The sequence below is a fragment of the Cololabis saira genome, chromosome 22 (assembly GCF_033807715.1).
Source record: "Cololabis saira isolate AMF1-May2022 chromosome 22, fColSai1.1, whole genome shotgun sequence".
NCBI classification, from domain to species: Eukaryota; Metazoa; Chordata; class Actinopteri; order Beloniformes; family Belonidae; genus Cololabis; species Cololabis saira.
This window is the reverse complement of record NC_084608.1, coordinates 17828923-17845931: the sequence shown is the minus strand read 5'-3', so window position 1 is coordinate 17845931 and position 17009 is coordinate 17828923. Positions and strand designations below refer to the sequence as shown.

Sequence of the window (17009 nt, the reverse complement as noted above, 5' to 3'; positions counted from 1 at the left end):
GGCCATAACTTTTTCTTTTCCTTTTTTGTTTTCTTATCAATTTTGTTTTGTTTTGAAAATTTACAACCTATGTTAGGAGGGGGGGAAAAAAAGAGAAAAATTATGAAAGAATATTGTTGGAATTTTTGTGGCCACAATAAAAAAATAAATATTAAAAAAAGATTGACTTGGTGTTCACAAAATATTTCTGTGTTGCAAAATAGAAAAGCAGTCATAAATCCTTGAAAGGAAATGTTTATTAAACAAATGAATCACATTCACATGTATAAAACACCAGCTGATGGGACAGCTGGTTGTCATGGAGATGGGGGGCCTGAGGGCAGCTGAGCCCCCCAGGCTGTGGCAGGTTTCTAATAAGGCCTGAGGCTTATTCAGATGGATACAGCGCTGGTGTAGCAGGACATCTCAGTGATTTGTGGTCATGATCCTGGGTGACAGACCACTTTTTTAAAAATGTGTACCTGCGATGCCTCCACCTGAATACAGCCTTGGATTCTGCAACTGCCTGGTGAGGTGACTGTAACAAGATCACCTGTTCAGCAGTTTCTATGTCATCCCTGCAGGAGTGAATACATGACCATATGAACACAGCAGTGTAGTTGAGAGCAGTCTGTCGAGTGACGTGGCACAATCTGGATCGGTTCCTGCCTGGTCCTTCTGAGGCTACCACATTTCTGAATGCTTTTGGTCCTGGATTAAGCCTGGTATGGAGCAATGTACACTTATGTACTAGTTCACTTTGGCCAAGGTTGTTCCTAATATAGAACCCTCTGGGTGGACTTGGAGAGCACAGCCGGCTGATTTTTCATCCTTATATGAGGCTACCAGGCCAAGAGACCACCGTGAGTGCCACACGGCTGCGCTGTTCTTTCAACATGGGCACCAGAGCCGAGTGGCTCATTCCTGCCGTCGACAGTCCGTTTACTGCCACTATCATGTCCCCACACCTAGATAAAACACAAGGAGATGGGTCAGCTTAGATTCCTATTACTGAAACAGTAAATGGCAGGTGTGCTGCACAGGCATGCAAAGACATTTGCTGATTATTGCAGTCAGCTCTTTTTTAAATGCCTTCAATGGCAATCTGCCTCTTTCTATTTGGCATACAGTATATTAAGTGTTTGATATTAAACATGAAAAAAAAATTGAACAAGATACAAGTAGCCCATGTAAGTCAAAAGCAGGGCTCCTAGTTGATCAGTCATTTTCAGCCTGAACACGATTTTTTAAACTCTTTAAGTCAGTAAGCTGACCTTTAACCTCTTAAGCTTTATCTTCTATGGATGCAGCATCCTCAAAATCCACTCAGGACACCTCACCAGGACTAAATGCTGTCCTTCCTGCAGCTGACCAATCAGAAGAAAGGGATGGGGGCCTTAAAGCGACAGGAGCTAAACTGCTGTGTTTCAAACAGAGCTGTAAAAGCCCAGCATCACATCAGTAGTGGTGGTATGCGTATTTCTGTATTCATACCACCAACCTCTCTGTTCATATGCATCTTCTTATACAGTGATGCGTTTGGTCATGGCTGCAAAATAATTTATCTTTTTATGAACCATGATTATGAATAGAAAAGTGAAGACATAACTGTTTATTAGTGGCAGCTTTGGACCAATTTCATGCAATGCATGGGACATGTGACTGGTAATCAAAGAAAAATGGTCATAACTGCTAAGAATGCATTGATTAGCCATGACATGACCACTCACTCTGTTATTGATCAGGTCCTGCTTGTGCTCCCAGGAGAGCTCTGACCAGTCAGGGACTAAACAAAGAACATCTGAGGATATCCAGGAGTGTCTAATACTGGGACATTAGTAACAGACACTTTGGGCCTTTCGGGTTGTGGGGTCTCTGGATTAGGACAGAATCCCAGAGATGCCATCAGGTCTTATCAGACTGGTATCTGGGCAGTTTGGAAACAAAATGAAGGAACCAATGCTGACTTTGTTGGGAAAGCAGCTACAGTAGGGGAATGATGCTGTGTCGGTGGTATGATTGGTCTTCAACAATGTTCAGGTAGGTAGCAGCTGCCGGAATAAAACTAATGTAAAAGCGAGGATTAAGGTTGTAACATGATTGAACAGTGTTTACTCGCTACCTGTCAGTTTACTCACATTACCACTGACAACATGACAACCTGTCAGGTCATGTTTGGGGTGGTCAAAGTATATTTTAGATAACTTTGACATATTGCCTGTACACTAAAACTACAATGGAAGCAGCAACGTTGCTGCTTCCAAGATAAATGTGATGGATAAAATGTTTTAGCCGTGTATTTTGTGGAATATTGTTTCCCTGGTGCTCACCTTGCATGTGACAACACTCTTAAAGTCTGGATAACACACGCCTGCAATGAAGCAAGCCTAAGACAAGTAAGTTTTTCCCCCTAAATTCTTTCTTTACATCTTTCTTTCTACCACAGAGAAAGAAAAGGCACAGACAGAGGAAGTCGAAACAAGTTCCTGGAAATGTATTCCAGTATCAGTTTTGGAAAAATGCAAGACATGGTTTTGGTGTGAATACATCTTACGTATCCTGCTTAATTGCAGAACAAGGCTACTGTCCCATCATTAACTTAAATCAAGGTCATTCATCTATGAGCATGCAAAACTCATATCACCCAAGTGTATATATTTCTGGCACGTTGACAATGCGTCACTATGACAACAGACTGAGAATTCTGGAGGGAAGCTCTGCACCGACTCAGAAATGACTTGGGCTTGATAGATATTTGCTTTTGGTTGACAAAACTATGGCTTATGAGTTATTGCTGACCCTTAGATTGACTGTTTTGTCCAAAACCCCACACTGTGTAATTTGTCTATCTGTAAAAAGGCCTTTTCCAAATTAACTAAGGAAAAAAGGTGTCTGTCCATTCAAAAGATGTTAATCTTCTGCAGAAACACTGTTTTATTAGTCTTTGGTTGCCTTTTAGATAAGATGGTGATGACACAGCAAAAAGAAACAGATAATAAAGCTTGTGTTTAAAAAAAAAAAGCATATGTTGCAAACCATAGCCTACTCAGCTGTCAACTTCTGCTGAACAACTGCAAGGTGTTATTTTCTAATGAAGCCTCGAAATGCTTAAGCGGATCTGGTTTCTATCCTGAACCATTATAATAATGCAGTTCTTATTAGGCTGCATGTTGATGCAAAATTATTTATATTAATTATATTTGAACTCTGTTATCATGTCGCTCCCATCTATTCCTGCTGCAGTAATTCACCGCTATATCACTGCTATTATAACCCACAGATAGTCGTGACAAAAAAACTGAATGAACCACTCACTTGAGGCGGCCGTCATAGTATGCAGGCGTGCCGAGGACGATGGTCTTGATAAAGAAGGCCTGGTTGCCGTGAGTTTCCTCATATCCCCCAACGATGCTGAAGCCCCAGCTGCCTGGGTGGCTCCTTCGCAGCACAATCTCATGGCTACTGTGCAGGTAGCTGCAAGAAGAGAGCAGAGTCACGCACGGCTGGACAGACTGACAAAATTGTAGTAAATGGCTGCCTGCAGTTCTGATCTTGGCGTCATTTTAAATCAAGCAAAAGCTGACACAATATTTTCGGCTGCGACTAAGCAACAAAGTCAAATTCAGAGTTTATTTTCCTCAATGTGCTCACCTGGGCAGGCCCAGCCACGTGACCCACGATGGGGACCAGTTGGCATCGAAGTCGCTGTCGTGAGTGTGAGGCATCAGCTCGTCGGGCTCGTGCTCCTCCACCATGCTCACCTCCAGCACTCGCAGCTGGACCGAGGGCGAAGCAGCGCTGGCCTTCAAGGTGCCCACGGCCTCGCCGTGGCTCAGGTACGTCAGGTCCTGGCCGTTGATGCTCAGCAGGACATCACCTGAGAACGGCCGGGAGAAGATGCAGAATTTGAATCTGATATTCAGCTGAGTCTGTCGTTGACGTTTAAGAGCGAGGGGTCACCTCTTTTGATTCGCCCGTCCCTCGACAAGCAGCCGTGCGGTTGGACACTCGTCACAAAGATTGGCAGCTCCCCGCTCTTACTGCCCCGCCCTCCTGCCACGGTCATCCCCAGAGACTCGTGGGGTTCCTTCTTTACAGTGATGTGTTTCTCCTTACAAGTCACACATTGGGACAGGTCCTGGGATAAATCATAACACACACACAAAAATATATTTATTTTTGCCATAATACAGTGTCCTTTGTTTTGTAGATTAAATTAATTACCACAATTTAATAATGATGAATTATGTTTTTAATCTCCTCACTCTGTGGGTGCTGGTCCGGGACAGGTGTGTGGGCACAGGGCTCGGAGTAGAGCTGTGATTAGGCAGGAAATGATCAAGGCAGTAGAGGTCTCTGGTGGAGCTTGATTTAGGCGGTGGGGGTGGAGTTGGTTTGCTCGGTCGACCAATCATCAGGTGGACTCGCTCTCCGCTGGCCTAGAAATGTAGCGCAATCTTAGTTGGTGCTTTTTGTGACACATTTTAGGTAACACAGTTAGATGGAAACGTGCATCCGCACCTGTATGATCTGAGCAGCCTGCTCGGGGGTGCCGTGGCGTAGGTCCTGTTCGTTGACTGCCAACACGCGGTCGTTGCTCCGCAGTCTGCCGTCCTTCGCTGCCAGTCCTCCCTCTAAGAGATCCAACACAAACACCCCCGCCTCATCCGTTCGCCTCACCAGCTTGATGCCGAGCTGCTCTGTGGAGTCTCGCTTGTGTAGAGTGATTCTCAGGGTGGCGGGGCTGGCAGGGGTGCCCTCGGGGGTGGAGCAGGGTGCATGGGGCACAGCTGGGGTGGAGGAGGAAGAGGAAGGAGGAGCCCGAGAGGCGCAGCGACGTTCCCTAAGCACAGTTAGATGAAGGGTGGTGCAGGGCCGAGCCAATGTGGAGCGAGCAAAACTGTGCGGCACGTTGCTAATATCCACATTGTTCACCTTAGGAGAAGGATACCAAGAAAGCATTGTGAAGATGCAGTTGGAAAGTGACACATTTATAGTGTCTTTCACATTTTCTAAATAATTAAACTATTGAAGTGGCCACAAGTTGATCAAATGATTTGCTGAATATGAAAAAAAAAAGAGTACACAAACAGAAACTTAAAAGAATAAAAAATTGATGTGAAACTATGGCATCACTACATTTTACGGAAGTGCAACAATGGAGATCTCTCATGGCAGTTATGGAAATGAGAAGTGGCAACATTTGTTTTAAACCACCTTGTTTAATATTCATTTTTGAAGGTCTGTAATATTTTGGATTTAAGGTACATTATATTTTGCTTAACATGCACTGTGCACACAGCGTAAGGTGTGATCTAGCAGTAGTATCACTACGAACTGCCTTCAAACAAATCTTGAAACAGTCCTAGCGTTCTACTCTGAAACTCTACTGTAGCCAAAAGAAAACTCGATAAGAGCCTCTCTTGCATGACACTGAGTAAAAAGCATGTGGTAAAACCCAAACAGAGACTGATCCCTCACCTGCAGTATCTGATCTCCAGCCAGCAGCCTCCCATCTCGAGCGATTACCCCATCTCGATACACCTCCTGGATCACAACGTTGATGAGAGGCGTCTCATTTCCACCAACAATGCTGATTCCCAGCTCAACGTACGGGTTCGCCCGGTGGACCTCTATGGCAGTTATCTCTCCTTCAGGGAGGGAGGGCAGCTTCACACAGCCTGATGGATAAACCAATCCCATTACACTGCTGCATTTCTGAATTTAATTTCCACATCCTCCAAGCCTTTGGTATAATGTTGCTTGAATGAGATTATGTTTTTTTTTTTGTCTACGATTATAGCTCATACAGTGGATAGGAGTTGAAGCTGCTACATTTCAGTATTCAGTTCTTTGTATTTCAGCTTATCCCTCAGAGGATGCTCAGTGAAATGAAGGAGTGATGTCATACCCTCCTCAGCAGACAGAGGTGGGGATTCAGGGCAGTCCCAGCCAGAGGAGGTGGAGCTAACAGAGCGGAGAAGATGGATGCAAGGATTACTAAGGGGCCGCTTCACCCTGGGAACCACACACTCCAACCCCACCACACCTAAAGACAGGACATGAGGAGATGGATTTGGGTTTTTATGGACCTCATTAACATGTTAAAAACACCTGCAGTTTGAAGAAACTGAGGAGATCGACTCACTTTCTTCTTCGGTGCTCTCTTCAAAGGCAGGGTTGTCAAGCCCGACGTCTTCTGTCCACACGGGCCCGTTGGTGCCGGCGTTATTAGGTGCAGTCTGCGGTGAAGGGGTGCGTTCCCTCAAGTCTGTCTGCTGGGAATGAGGCGACCTGGGAGGGCTGGTCACCATCGCTCGCTCGTCCCCGCTCTCGCATCGTGGCCCGTCCAGGCTCGTCTGTTGACATCGAGTCCCAGGACACCTTTCACCAAGCAACAGGTGTCAGTTTGTTAGTCCATCTGACACATAAAGAAAATCAGATTTAGCTTCGATGAATGTGATGTGATTTGATCCCCTCAGGGAATTACTTTATCATTTTCATGCTTTTTGTTTATTTGTTACATCCAAAAGAGAAGTTGAATTTGAAAAGCAGAGTGTGAGATTTACAGCAAATTAATAGTTAAGTAAAGCAAATTCACTCAGCTTTGGTTATTGATTATGCATCTTCATTGCATTCATTTATGTTTATGGATTAGTTCGATAGTCTGGCAAAGCATTTCCAAAATAAAAGCAGCAAAAGCTAAGAAATTAGGATATTTTTACTTGTACAGTACATGTGAACCTCCAGAAACACATTCAATAACTAAAGCGTACTTCATTATCTTGTGGTGAAACCTCAACTTTTTCAGGCATTCCCTGTTCCTGACATTTAAGTTTTGTTTTTATACTTAACAAATATCACTCAGGTGAGGATATAACTGTATTCACTTATGAAATGTAAACTGATAAGGCATAACAGAGTTTAAGATTGTGTGAAAAAGTGTATATGTTGACTTATTAACTAAAACAAGAAATACTTTTCAAAACAACCGTGAAATCCTGTGTTAACTTGATTAATCTATATGCTAAAGAATATATTATCATGTGATTTAAAAACTCCAAAGTATATGAAAGTCAACCATACGCTTTTGTGTATTTTGTCAAGACAGTTGTTAAAATTACAAACATATTCAAATTGCAGTCATAGAAAAGAGAAAAAGAAAACTGAAGAAAACTGAGAAACTTTAAAGTATTTTTTTAATATATATATAAATAGCATAAATCTTGTAAAAGTGGGTTCCATAAAGTTCAGCCACTTCGTTACTTTGAAATTGAAATTGACAAACCTACGTTGCCACTCAAATAGCAACATTTAAAAACACACTTTATATGTTTTTGGGTTATGGACAGTGAATCAGGTCTGATGCACGAGAAAACTCTTTTTTTTTCTTCTTTTTTTTCCACATTATGACCAAACTTTTACCTACATTTTTGAGTGAAATGAAAGGCATGAGGTTAAGAGAACTGGCAGTGGACCTGCTGAACAAGACTCTGTAGAAGGCAAAAAGTTGAAATGTTGAAGTGCAGAAATGTGAATAAGTTTCCATCTTTCTCAACTGGAACAAGTTAAGAATCTCTGACAGATTTCCTAGATTGGTCTGATCGGCTAAACTGAGTGATTAAGGATGAAATACATTCAATTCAATTTTATTTGTATAATGTCCATTACAACACAAGTTGTCTCCAGGCGCTGTCCAGAGACCCCGAACATGACTGCCAAGCAATTATTACATAAACAATGGCAGGTAAAAACTCCCCTACTGGGAGAAAAGCCATGAGCCAAACAGTGTCAAGGAAAAACTCCCCTTTAGGAGGGAAGAAACCTTGAGCAGGACCTGGATCATAAGGGGGGACCCTCCTGCTGAAGGCCAGCTGGGCAGAGCAGGAAAAAAAAGGATCAGACAGAGAGAATGAAGAACAGAGAGATGAGAGACACAATGGTAAGTTGGTGCACAACAGGGCTGACTAGATGTAGACAGCAGAAACTGAGGTGGTCAGAGGGGTCAGCATGCATCTTCTGAAGCTCCAGCCTCCAAACATGCACTGTGCGGTCACACAGGTGAACAACAAGCTTATGGTCACTACAGTCATGTGAGAATGAAATAACCTCTCTTTCACTTCTACAGTTTTGTGTGGGACATCAGGACATAATCTACAAAAAAACCTCTACACCTCAGCAAGCCTTGTGGATAAGTGAGCGTAACTTTGGATGAAAAACATAACACATTACAGCATGCCTTTTTAAAAAAAAAAACATAAACTAAACCAACATGGGGAGGAAATGTCTGAAAAGCCTAAGTACTCTCACTGCTTCTGTAGGAATTAAGAGAGTAAGTAGCAGCCAGGTGCTGCAAATAAAAAGCTTTTGATTAACTGTTCAAGTGTGAACACCTCTATTAAAACAAAGTAAGGCATTTTGTTGGTTTGGACTTTTCCGGTTAACACAATGCAATTGAAGAAAGACATCAGTAATGATTTTAGAGAAACAATTATTACTGGCCATCTGTTTGGGAAGGGTTACAAGGCCATTTCTAAACACCCACCCATCTATCTTTTATACCCACTTCATCCAATGAAGGATTACAGGGATCTGCTGGAGCCTATCCGAGCAAATTATGGGCAAAAGGCAGGGTTACACCCTGGACGGGCCACCAGTCTATCGCAGGGCCCATTTTCAAACAATTTAGAGATATACTTACTGAAAGTAGAAAAACATTATCCACATGTGGGAAAACACTGAAGACAATTGCCAATGTTCCCAGGTGTGGATTTACCAGCAAGTACTCATACGCAGAGAGAACGCAAAAGACTCAGGAGCTACATCTCAGAGTCTACAGGCCTCAGTTAGCATGTTAAATGTGCTTGACAGTACTATTAGAAATAAGACAAGACAAGTATGGTTTGACCATACTTGTCTTGTCTTATTTCTAAGACAAGACAAGTATGGTCAAACCATACTTGTCTTGTATGGTATGGTCAAGTATGGTTTGAAAAGGTTGCAGTGAAAAGAAATCTCATTTCTTGAGAGAAATGAGCAGCACAGCATAAGTTTCAAAATTGTATTTGAACAAACAAGTTCTGGAGCAAATTCCTTCGGACAGGTAGGGCCTAGATCTCTGGCATTAATGCACAGTGCCATGATGTACAAGACCAACACAGCTGACAATGCAAACATCCCATATCAGTTGTCATGCATGATGGTGAAGTGGTGATGATCTGGGCTTGTTTTGACATCACCCTGGACTCTTCTACTGTCTCAAACCTCAATGAGATGAAGGAAGGGCCAATTAATCCACAATGATGTATAAGACTTATGACATCATACAGAAAATGATTCCTTCAAAGTTCAAACTATTGATGTTAAAGTACTAACTACTGGGTCATAAGTTGTTCTTAGTTTTTCATACTGGTTCTGCATTTTGGTTTTATTTTACTTTAATAAATAATGACACTTCAAGATAAACATTACAACTTATATAAGACATAGTTTCTTAAGAACATGACTGTATAACAAAGATCCAAAGTTCCTTTATGAAGATAGGAGATCTTAGTAGGAGGAAAATCGGTTTGACCAATCAGGTCTTTATGGTAGAGCAAGACATTCCTCACTAAAAGGCACATGACAATGTGCTGGTAGTTTGCCAAAAGGCATCTTGTGTCACAGTTCCCAAGAGACTGTGTGGAGGAAATCAAGCAGTAAGCGTAACCTCCTTAAAACCATCTCTAAACTCAATCAGGGTCATAGCAACATCCTTCTGTGGGTATGTTTTCCAGAGACAAGGACTAAAGAGATGAATAAGGATAGGGAGACGGAAAATCCTACGTGGAAACCTTTTTCCAGAAAGCTCCAGATGTCACATCAAACTGGGGGCATGCTTCCCAGAAAATATAAGAATGACTGTGGGGGAAAAAAACTTAGGAGTGACTCAGCCAGAATACAGACAAGAACACACTAATGTATATCTAGTGAACCTGAAAACTGCAGTGCTTGACTATTTTGTGACTAAAATAATGTGAGAAACTTGCCCAGTAAAGCTAAGCCAGGTTTGAGGGTGCTATTGTTGTAAAAGATTTTTTAAGTACTCAGTCAAAGCACAAAATACTGTTGTAATTAAAATATCTTTCTTTCATTTTTAATACAGTAGCAGAAAAAAAAACAAGGGAAACTGTGATATATTATATGTAGACTGCACGAACAAAGAAAAAAACAACAAAAAAACTATTGCATTCATTTTAGGACTAGTCTTAAATGTGTAAAACCTGAAAGTGGCTGTAAATTTTCCATCATCGCAGTACACACAAACAATAATAAACCACCTCACCTCAATCACACTCTGTCCCGAGACTCTGCTCTTTTAATCTAATGTCCAATGTCCGATCCATAATCCTGAACATAAACAATGTCGACTGACAATGTCACATAGGGACAACAGTCTTGGCTCCTGTTAGTGTCTCAGATCTGCAGGGAAGGGCAGCGGCAAACGCACGTGGGGCCGAGGTTTAATCTTTACTAAAGACTGTCATGTTAGTTCTTGTAGCGACCTTGTCTGATATGTCTGACGTCACCCCTCCTCGTCTTGTGGAAGCATAATGAAATATGCAGTCTTTACTGAAGTCAACGCTTTTAAAAAAAGCAATGCTAATAAGATGATTTTCTGAATTTCAGCCTGATCGCTGGGACATTGGCCCCTCTTCTTTTTGTACTATTTTTGGTTAGAATATTTGTACTAACAAATGCAAATAGAAATGTACACTTTTTAAGACGTTCTGCTGCCACGGCCTCATTTGTTCTAGTGAGAACAGCAAACTTCAGACCAATATGCAAAAGATATCATTTTTCAGACTTTGTGAGCTTTTCTACAAATACACCTGGTAGTCTGCCCACATCCCTTCACCATAACCTTAAAATAATCACATCCCCTGTTATTAAGTCACGGTTACACAATACTGCTTTACAGATTTGAAAATCAACAGCTGATTAAGCCTCTCCTGTGAAATCAGCTGACTCACAAATGCTTTTACTAGTATACAGTAGTTAGCTTGTTACCGATATAGATAGTTAAGTGTATTAAGTGTATTAATCCCTATTTAAGTGGCATGTTAGGTGGTTAATAAGCCTTCAACAAAAAGCAATAAAAACTTTTAACGAGTAAAGATGTCAACTCCCAGACCTACAGGGGTGATTGTATAACACCACTGCCAGACAAAGAAGACTCTCTATGTCTTGTTTAAAATCATCAAGCACCTTCTATTTTAATATTTTGACTTTTGAAGAATTAACACAACTTTTATCCATAGCACCAACCTAACATGTGTTTCTTGTGGCAAAATAGAAGTAAAGGTAGATACAGTGCAAGAAACAAAGTGAAGGGAAAACGGCAAATTAAGAGGCAGACAAAGGATGAAAAGTGAAAAAAGGATTCCTTTTTGAGATTTTAAGAGCTGACCTCACGTCTCGCTATGTGCCACTCACCACAAGCCAGGGTTGCCCTTGGCTGTCTCACAGAAGAAATGGTTGAAAAGGTCTCTGGTGTTGAAGTTTCCCAGCATGATGGTGGAATGAGAACATGAACCTCCTGGTCAGCCAACCCATGACTGAGGTAGGGAACCACTAATCCTCTGTCACATGACCTATAGCTCAGTAATCCCCTCTGGGTCTCATAGCACCTGGGCCAAATGGGCCAAAAGCCAAAGTGTCTTTAAGATTAAGAATGGTGGGTACGTGCATCAGATTAGAACTATGTTTTGTGATCTGTCCGCAGCTTCTTTTGAGAATCAAGTCAATAACAAGAACTGAGTAGCTGTGAAGCCAAATGAAGGTTCTTAAAGAAACCAATTACCTGATATTAGGTCTTACTTGTCTTACTGACTCCAACGCAGCTAAATGCCGGTTGTCAAGGATGCTTAGTGCTTGACCTGAAACACAGCTTTCCTGCATTCATCCGTCTAGTAAGTGTGCAAGTAAGTCTTTAAATCAGTGTTATTACCTGTGTTTAAGGTGTGCTTCGAGGTCGCATCGTGGCATACTGAGAGAGCAGACAGGACTCAAAGGGCAGGACACGGACAGCTTGTCTAGAAGCTTGTGCACCAGGATGCTGGATCTGCGGCACGCCTGCAGCTGCAGCCGCGTCCTGTCCAGAGGGCAGAAGTCTCTCTCCTGGAGGAAGCTGCGCAAGCAGCGAGCACAGAAGGTGTGTCCGCATGGTGTGTCGAGGGGCTTCACCAGCGGCTGCAGGCAGATATGGCACACCAGGTCGTCGTCCACCTCCAGGCGGTAATTATAAAGGTGGTTCTCCCAGCTGCGGTGGATCTGGCCACACTCTGGACACAGAGTCTCAGGTGCTGGCTCCACCGGCCCTGAAACATCTACCTCGCAGCCTGGGCTGCCCATGTCTTCTCCCTCGGCGCAGCTCAGCTTTGGCACAAATGACTCCAGTTGGGTTGCAGGGATGGGAAGGGGCGCACACCTATCCCATAAGCTTCAAAGACTGAACGGGTTGAAGAGAGGACAAACGCCTCCCAGCAGCTGATGGCACATCACCCTGCAAGACAGAGGGCACAGAGGGGAGGGTGAGACAGCTGTTTCAGTCAAACAACAAGTGTCTGATTATATGCTTGGGCGTTTATTTATGTGGCAAAGGCTTTGTGCACGTGTGTCCACGTGCTTGCATGACATGGAGAGTGGCAGTGTGCATCTGTATGTGTGTGAGTGTCAGGGAGTGTGCTGAGATTATGTATTGCTGCTCCTGTCCGCTAATCTGACAGTATAATCTCTCTTTTGCTCTCGCCTGCTCCGATCTTCCAATTCCACAGAGAGGGAATTATCCGGGATTGAAAAGGAGTGAGCGCACAGATCAGAGAAAGTGGGATAGGGGAAGCGACAGAAAGCAAAGTAGTGCCGACAAGAGGTAGACTAAAGCAGAGACATGCCAATGAAGAAGAGAAAGAAGCAGGAAGATGTGTGAAAGAGATCAATTGGGTTTGAAAATGGGCACAGAACAATAAAAAGTAACAGGATAGAGGGGAAAGGATGAAGCAACCATAGGTGAAGCTATGGGTGGCAATAAAACGCCTTGAGTGGGGAAAAAAAGCAATGAAAATAGCAGGAAATCTTGAAACACTTGATATTTTTGGCTCAGGCCATGTACAGTGGATGCACTCAGTCTCCTCTGCAACAGAGAGAGAACATGCCTGAAGCAAAATCTTGAAATATAGCACTCCAGTGAGCAGAGCGTGTCCTCAGAGCTAATGCAAGGACTATGTGCTGATCATTTCCACAGCATTTCACATCTAAAGCCATTTAGACCCTCAGAAGATGCATCAGCTCCTGCAGGCCGAATCCCGTGAGCAGACAGCAGAGGGCGTGCCTCTTCACTCAGCAGGCCAGTCAAGCCACAGTGACTACCTGCCTCTGTTCCAGCAAGGGTCTGCTCCTGTCTCCATGACGACCTGGATCCTGTTCTGTTCGGCAGGGCTTGACATTCAGAGTGTAGCCAGAAAGGGATGCAGAGGATGCACACAACAGATGCTCTTCTCCCAGCAGGAGTCTCTGCTCCTCCCTTGTACAGTCTGAAAGTCTGTCAGACGGTGCAGACGATGATGAGAGTCCCCTTGGTTCATTTCTTTTTTTTTTTCTTTTTTCATCTCGTCTCCTTGGCTACCAATTTCTGTGACAACCTGTCTCTCCTGTCTCCTTGGCTACCGGACCGGTAGTTACTTATTTCTGCCTCCTTCAAGTACGTGCTCCTGTCTGTGTGTGACTGGCTGCTTCTGTCTCTATCCCGCAGCTGGACATGAATTAATCATGAGGACACAAGGCTTCTCTGTTTCTATAACAAAGCTGTGACATCACCACATCACACACAGACTTGTAGACATGCAGGCATAAGGCTACACAACCAAAAGCAAACACACACGTGTCAAGCACAAGAGCTTTTTTAGGTACCAGGCCATGCAAATAATCTTTATCAATAAGTAAAAGGACAAGCACTTAAATCTATTTTAAACCAAGCAGGACTCTGTTAGAACAGGTTTCTTTACTCAAGTAATATGTACACTACCAAATGTTTGTGAAATGTTTTCATTTTTGTCATCATGTCCATGTCCAAAGCTGTTTTATAGACAAAAAATGAAAAAGGACTGTGTGCTGCCTTGTCCCTGCACCTGCTTTGCTCATTGTTCAATTTTAAAAACATGACAATCTCATTTTATAGCATATTACAGGCTATGGACTGCTATATGCAGGAATTACATTTTCAGAGCAGATGAAGAGATGTTTTAGGCCACAGATTGAAAAACTCAGGTCCTCTCGGCTTAGCCTACATTTTCATAAAACCCCATTTTGTTATCCCTCATCTTAAAAAAAAAAGAAATCCAGAAAGACTGTTAGCTACTTGAAAGAACAAGAAGGGCCCTGCTGCAAGCAACCCCCCACCCCCCAAAAAAAGCAGTCAGACATGCAGTGATGACAACAAAAACTGACATTGCTTCAAGTAAAATTTGCAGTCATTTTTCCTCTGTCATAGTCCAGTTTTACCTTGGCAACGCACCAGCTGCAGTGTCATGATTCCTATGCAAGCGAATACTTTGGAGAGGAACATTTTTTCAATCCTTGGACACCCCCACGACACCTCCCCCCCGGCTGTCTGACTCCATCGCAGCCTCCAGCAGCAGAAAGAGCGAGGAGCGCAGGCAGGGGCGACGGCGGTAATAACAATGCAAAGCCAAGAGGCACACTGACACCATTCGTGTAGGCAGCGGATGTCTGCAGATGTGATGTTACCTATTTTGGCTGCTGCTCCCCCGCCGTGCGCTCGGACCCCGGAGGGGAGGGTGCAATTATGAGCTGCGGGACCTCAATCACGCATTCGCCGCAACGGCCAGACCTTTCCTGCAAAACCCGCACGAAAACGCCCCCGTGCCTTTGGCGGCGCTAGCCCCGCCCACTGCTGTCCGTCAAGGCCGGTGGGCGGGGCCTGAGTCCTGCCATGCGAAACATAGGGAGAGGTGGCTGCTAAGCGCCTGCTCAAAAATACATCTTGATTGGGCTTTGAACCCATAGACATATATACATGTATATATGTCTATGTTTGAACCAACTAATTACAAGTTTTTAGGTTAGCATATGTGTTTCATTTAGATTCATGTTGCAAAATAAGGTTATCCTTAGCCTAAATGTAATTTTGAAGTTTTAGCTGACAAAAAGTCATCTCCAGGGAATTTTACTATATATTACTATAATAAGGCAAGTTTATTTATATAGCACAATTCAACACAAGGTAATTCAAAGTGCCTTACATCAACATTAAAAGCGGCAGACATAATTAGACAGTAAATAACAAATAGAATTAAATACAATTATGAGAAAAGAAGGTAAAATAATAAAAAGCACAAGTTGCTGATTTAAGAGTACGCTTAAATAACAAATAAATGAAAGAAAATGATAAGAAAAGAGGTCAAATAATAAAAAGCACAAGTTGTTAAAAAATAAGGGCAGTAGAGTACAGCAGGTAAGTATTTAATTTAAGAGTACGCTTCAGTAAACAGTAATGTTTTTAACCCTGATTTAAAGGAGTTGACAGTTGGAGCAGACCTCAGGTCTGCAGGAAGTCCTTTGAGGAAGTCCTATCCTTTGACTCACTGGAAGCCAGTGTAGCGATTTCATGACCGGTGTAATATGGTCCAGTTCCCTGGTGTTTGTAAGGTTTGTAAGGACAGACTGTAATAACTTAATTGTTACTGTTTTTGCAACCTTAAAAAAGTATTTTAAACAGGTTTGGAAAATTTTCCCACCCTGTTTCTTGAATTTTAGAAGTAAGGTTAAATTGTACCATTAAAAAAAATAAGTTCAATGTATTATCTGTAACTTTATTGTTTGTTTTTTAAATAAACTTTTGACAATATTATTCTTTGGAAGTTTCCAGACTGTTATTTTTGAAAGTCTGAGAAAATATAAATCCATCAAATCTGTATAGGTCTTGCATCATTGAAAGACTGCAATAACAACATTCTCTATAGGTTGTTTTATGCTGAAGAACATGACAGAGGGGTTGTTTTATAAAGTCCCCTTATTAAGTGAAACCTTGAGAAACTTTTGTGAGTACTGTCTCCAGATATTTAGGCTTAATCTAATGTGTCATAAACTAACTGTTGCCCTAATTTACTAGGTTAGTTTTGACATGGGATGGAGCAAATGTTGTGAGGGGCAGTTGTGGCCCAAAGGCCCAAAGAAAATGAAGACATTGACTATGACTGGGTAATATATGGCGAAATTTAGGCAGCTGCACTAAGAAGGGTCTGGCTGCAGACTGTGAGGAAGTGGAGCTCCACCCCACACCGGAAACATGTGACTTCCACTCGGTGGGGCACCTTGCCCTGATGTGTTACCCTGACTTTAACCCCTGAGGAGTGGAGATCATGTTTCTGGACTCCAGTGGAATCCTGCTTTCTCCACACTCTGTGGCTAGATCCCCTTGGCCACTCCCATTTTGAGCAATATTGTCAGTCAAAGTCAAATGTGGACCAAAGAAAACAGGCCAAGTTTGGCCCAAATAGTCTTCACTATCTGGGTGAAAAAGTACCTTGAAGGCTTAAGTTTTTACGGACATTGAACATTTTTTTAATGAATATTGTGTAAAGGCTTCTTTTTTTAAATAATAAAAATTCATTTAGAGAATTTTCTCAGGAGCTTTTCCTAAAGTTATGTAAAATATATTGGCAACTATAATACCTTGTTTCATATATGTATCATAATATTATATGCAACCATATTATATAAGTCATCATATTTGCTCTATTTAAGGCAGATAGAGAAAGATATAGTATATCCACAGATTTATACAGACGTAAGTTTAAGCAAACTACAGTTTTTATTATTATACGTCAAAACTAGATCTGGGTTGTTCGTTAAAGAAATGTCATACTTTCTGGGGAGTCAGTAAGTGTGCTTCGATAATAACATTATGTAAAAAAAAAAGTAAAAGCATAAACAGCCTATTACAATATATAATTGTAATATTTCACTTATTT

General features: G+C 42.3%; 1 protein-coding gene across 2 annotated transcripts; it reads right to left on the bottom strand.

The window, feature by feature from the left end:
* Positions 1-268: 268 nt before the first annotated feature.
* On the bottom strand, positions 269-14845 carry lnx2a (ligand of numb-protein X 2a). 2 transcript variants are annotated; one of them, XM_061713633.1, is made up of 11 exons: positions 14764-14845; positions 11969-12523; positions 6128-6363; positions 5891-6028; positions 5461-5660; positions 4501-4914; positions 4245-4418; positions 3940-4117; positions 3631-3856; positions 3295-3453; positions 269-947 (listed from the first exon to the last, which is right to left on the bottom strand). In XM_061713633.1, exons 2-11 carry the CDS (start codon positions 12370-12372, stop codon positions 812-814), a joined length of 2265 nt encoding a protein of 754 aa, XP_061569617.1. In that variant the 5' UTR covers positions 12373-12523; positions 14764-14845; the 3' UTR covers positions 269-811. The 2 variants fall into 2 exon arrangements, with proteins under 2 accessions (XP_061569617.1, XP_061569618.1); XM_061713634.1 differs by lacking the exon at positions 14764-14845 and adding an exon at positions 14518-14655.
* Positions 14846-17009: the final 2164 nt, after the last annotated feature.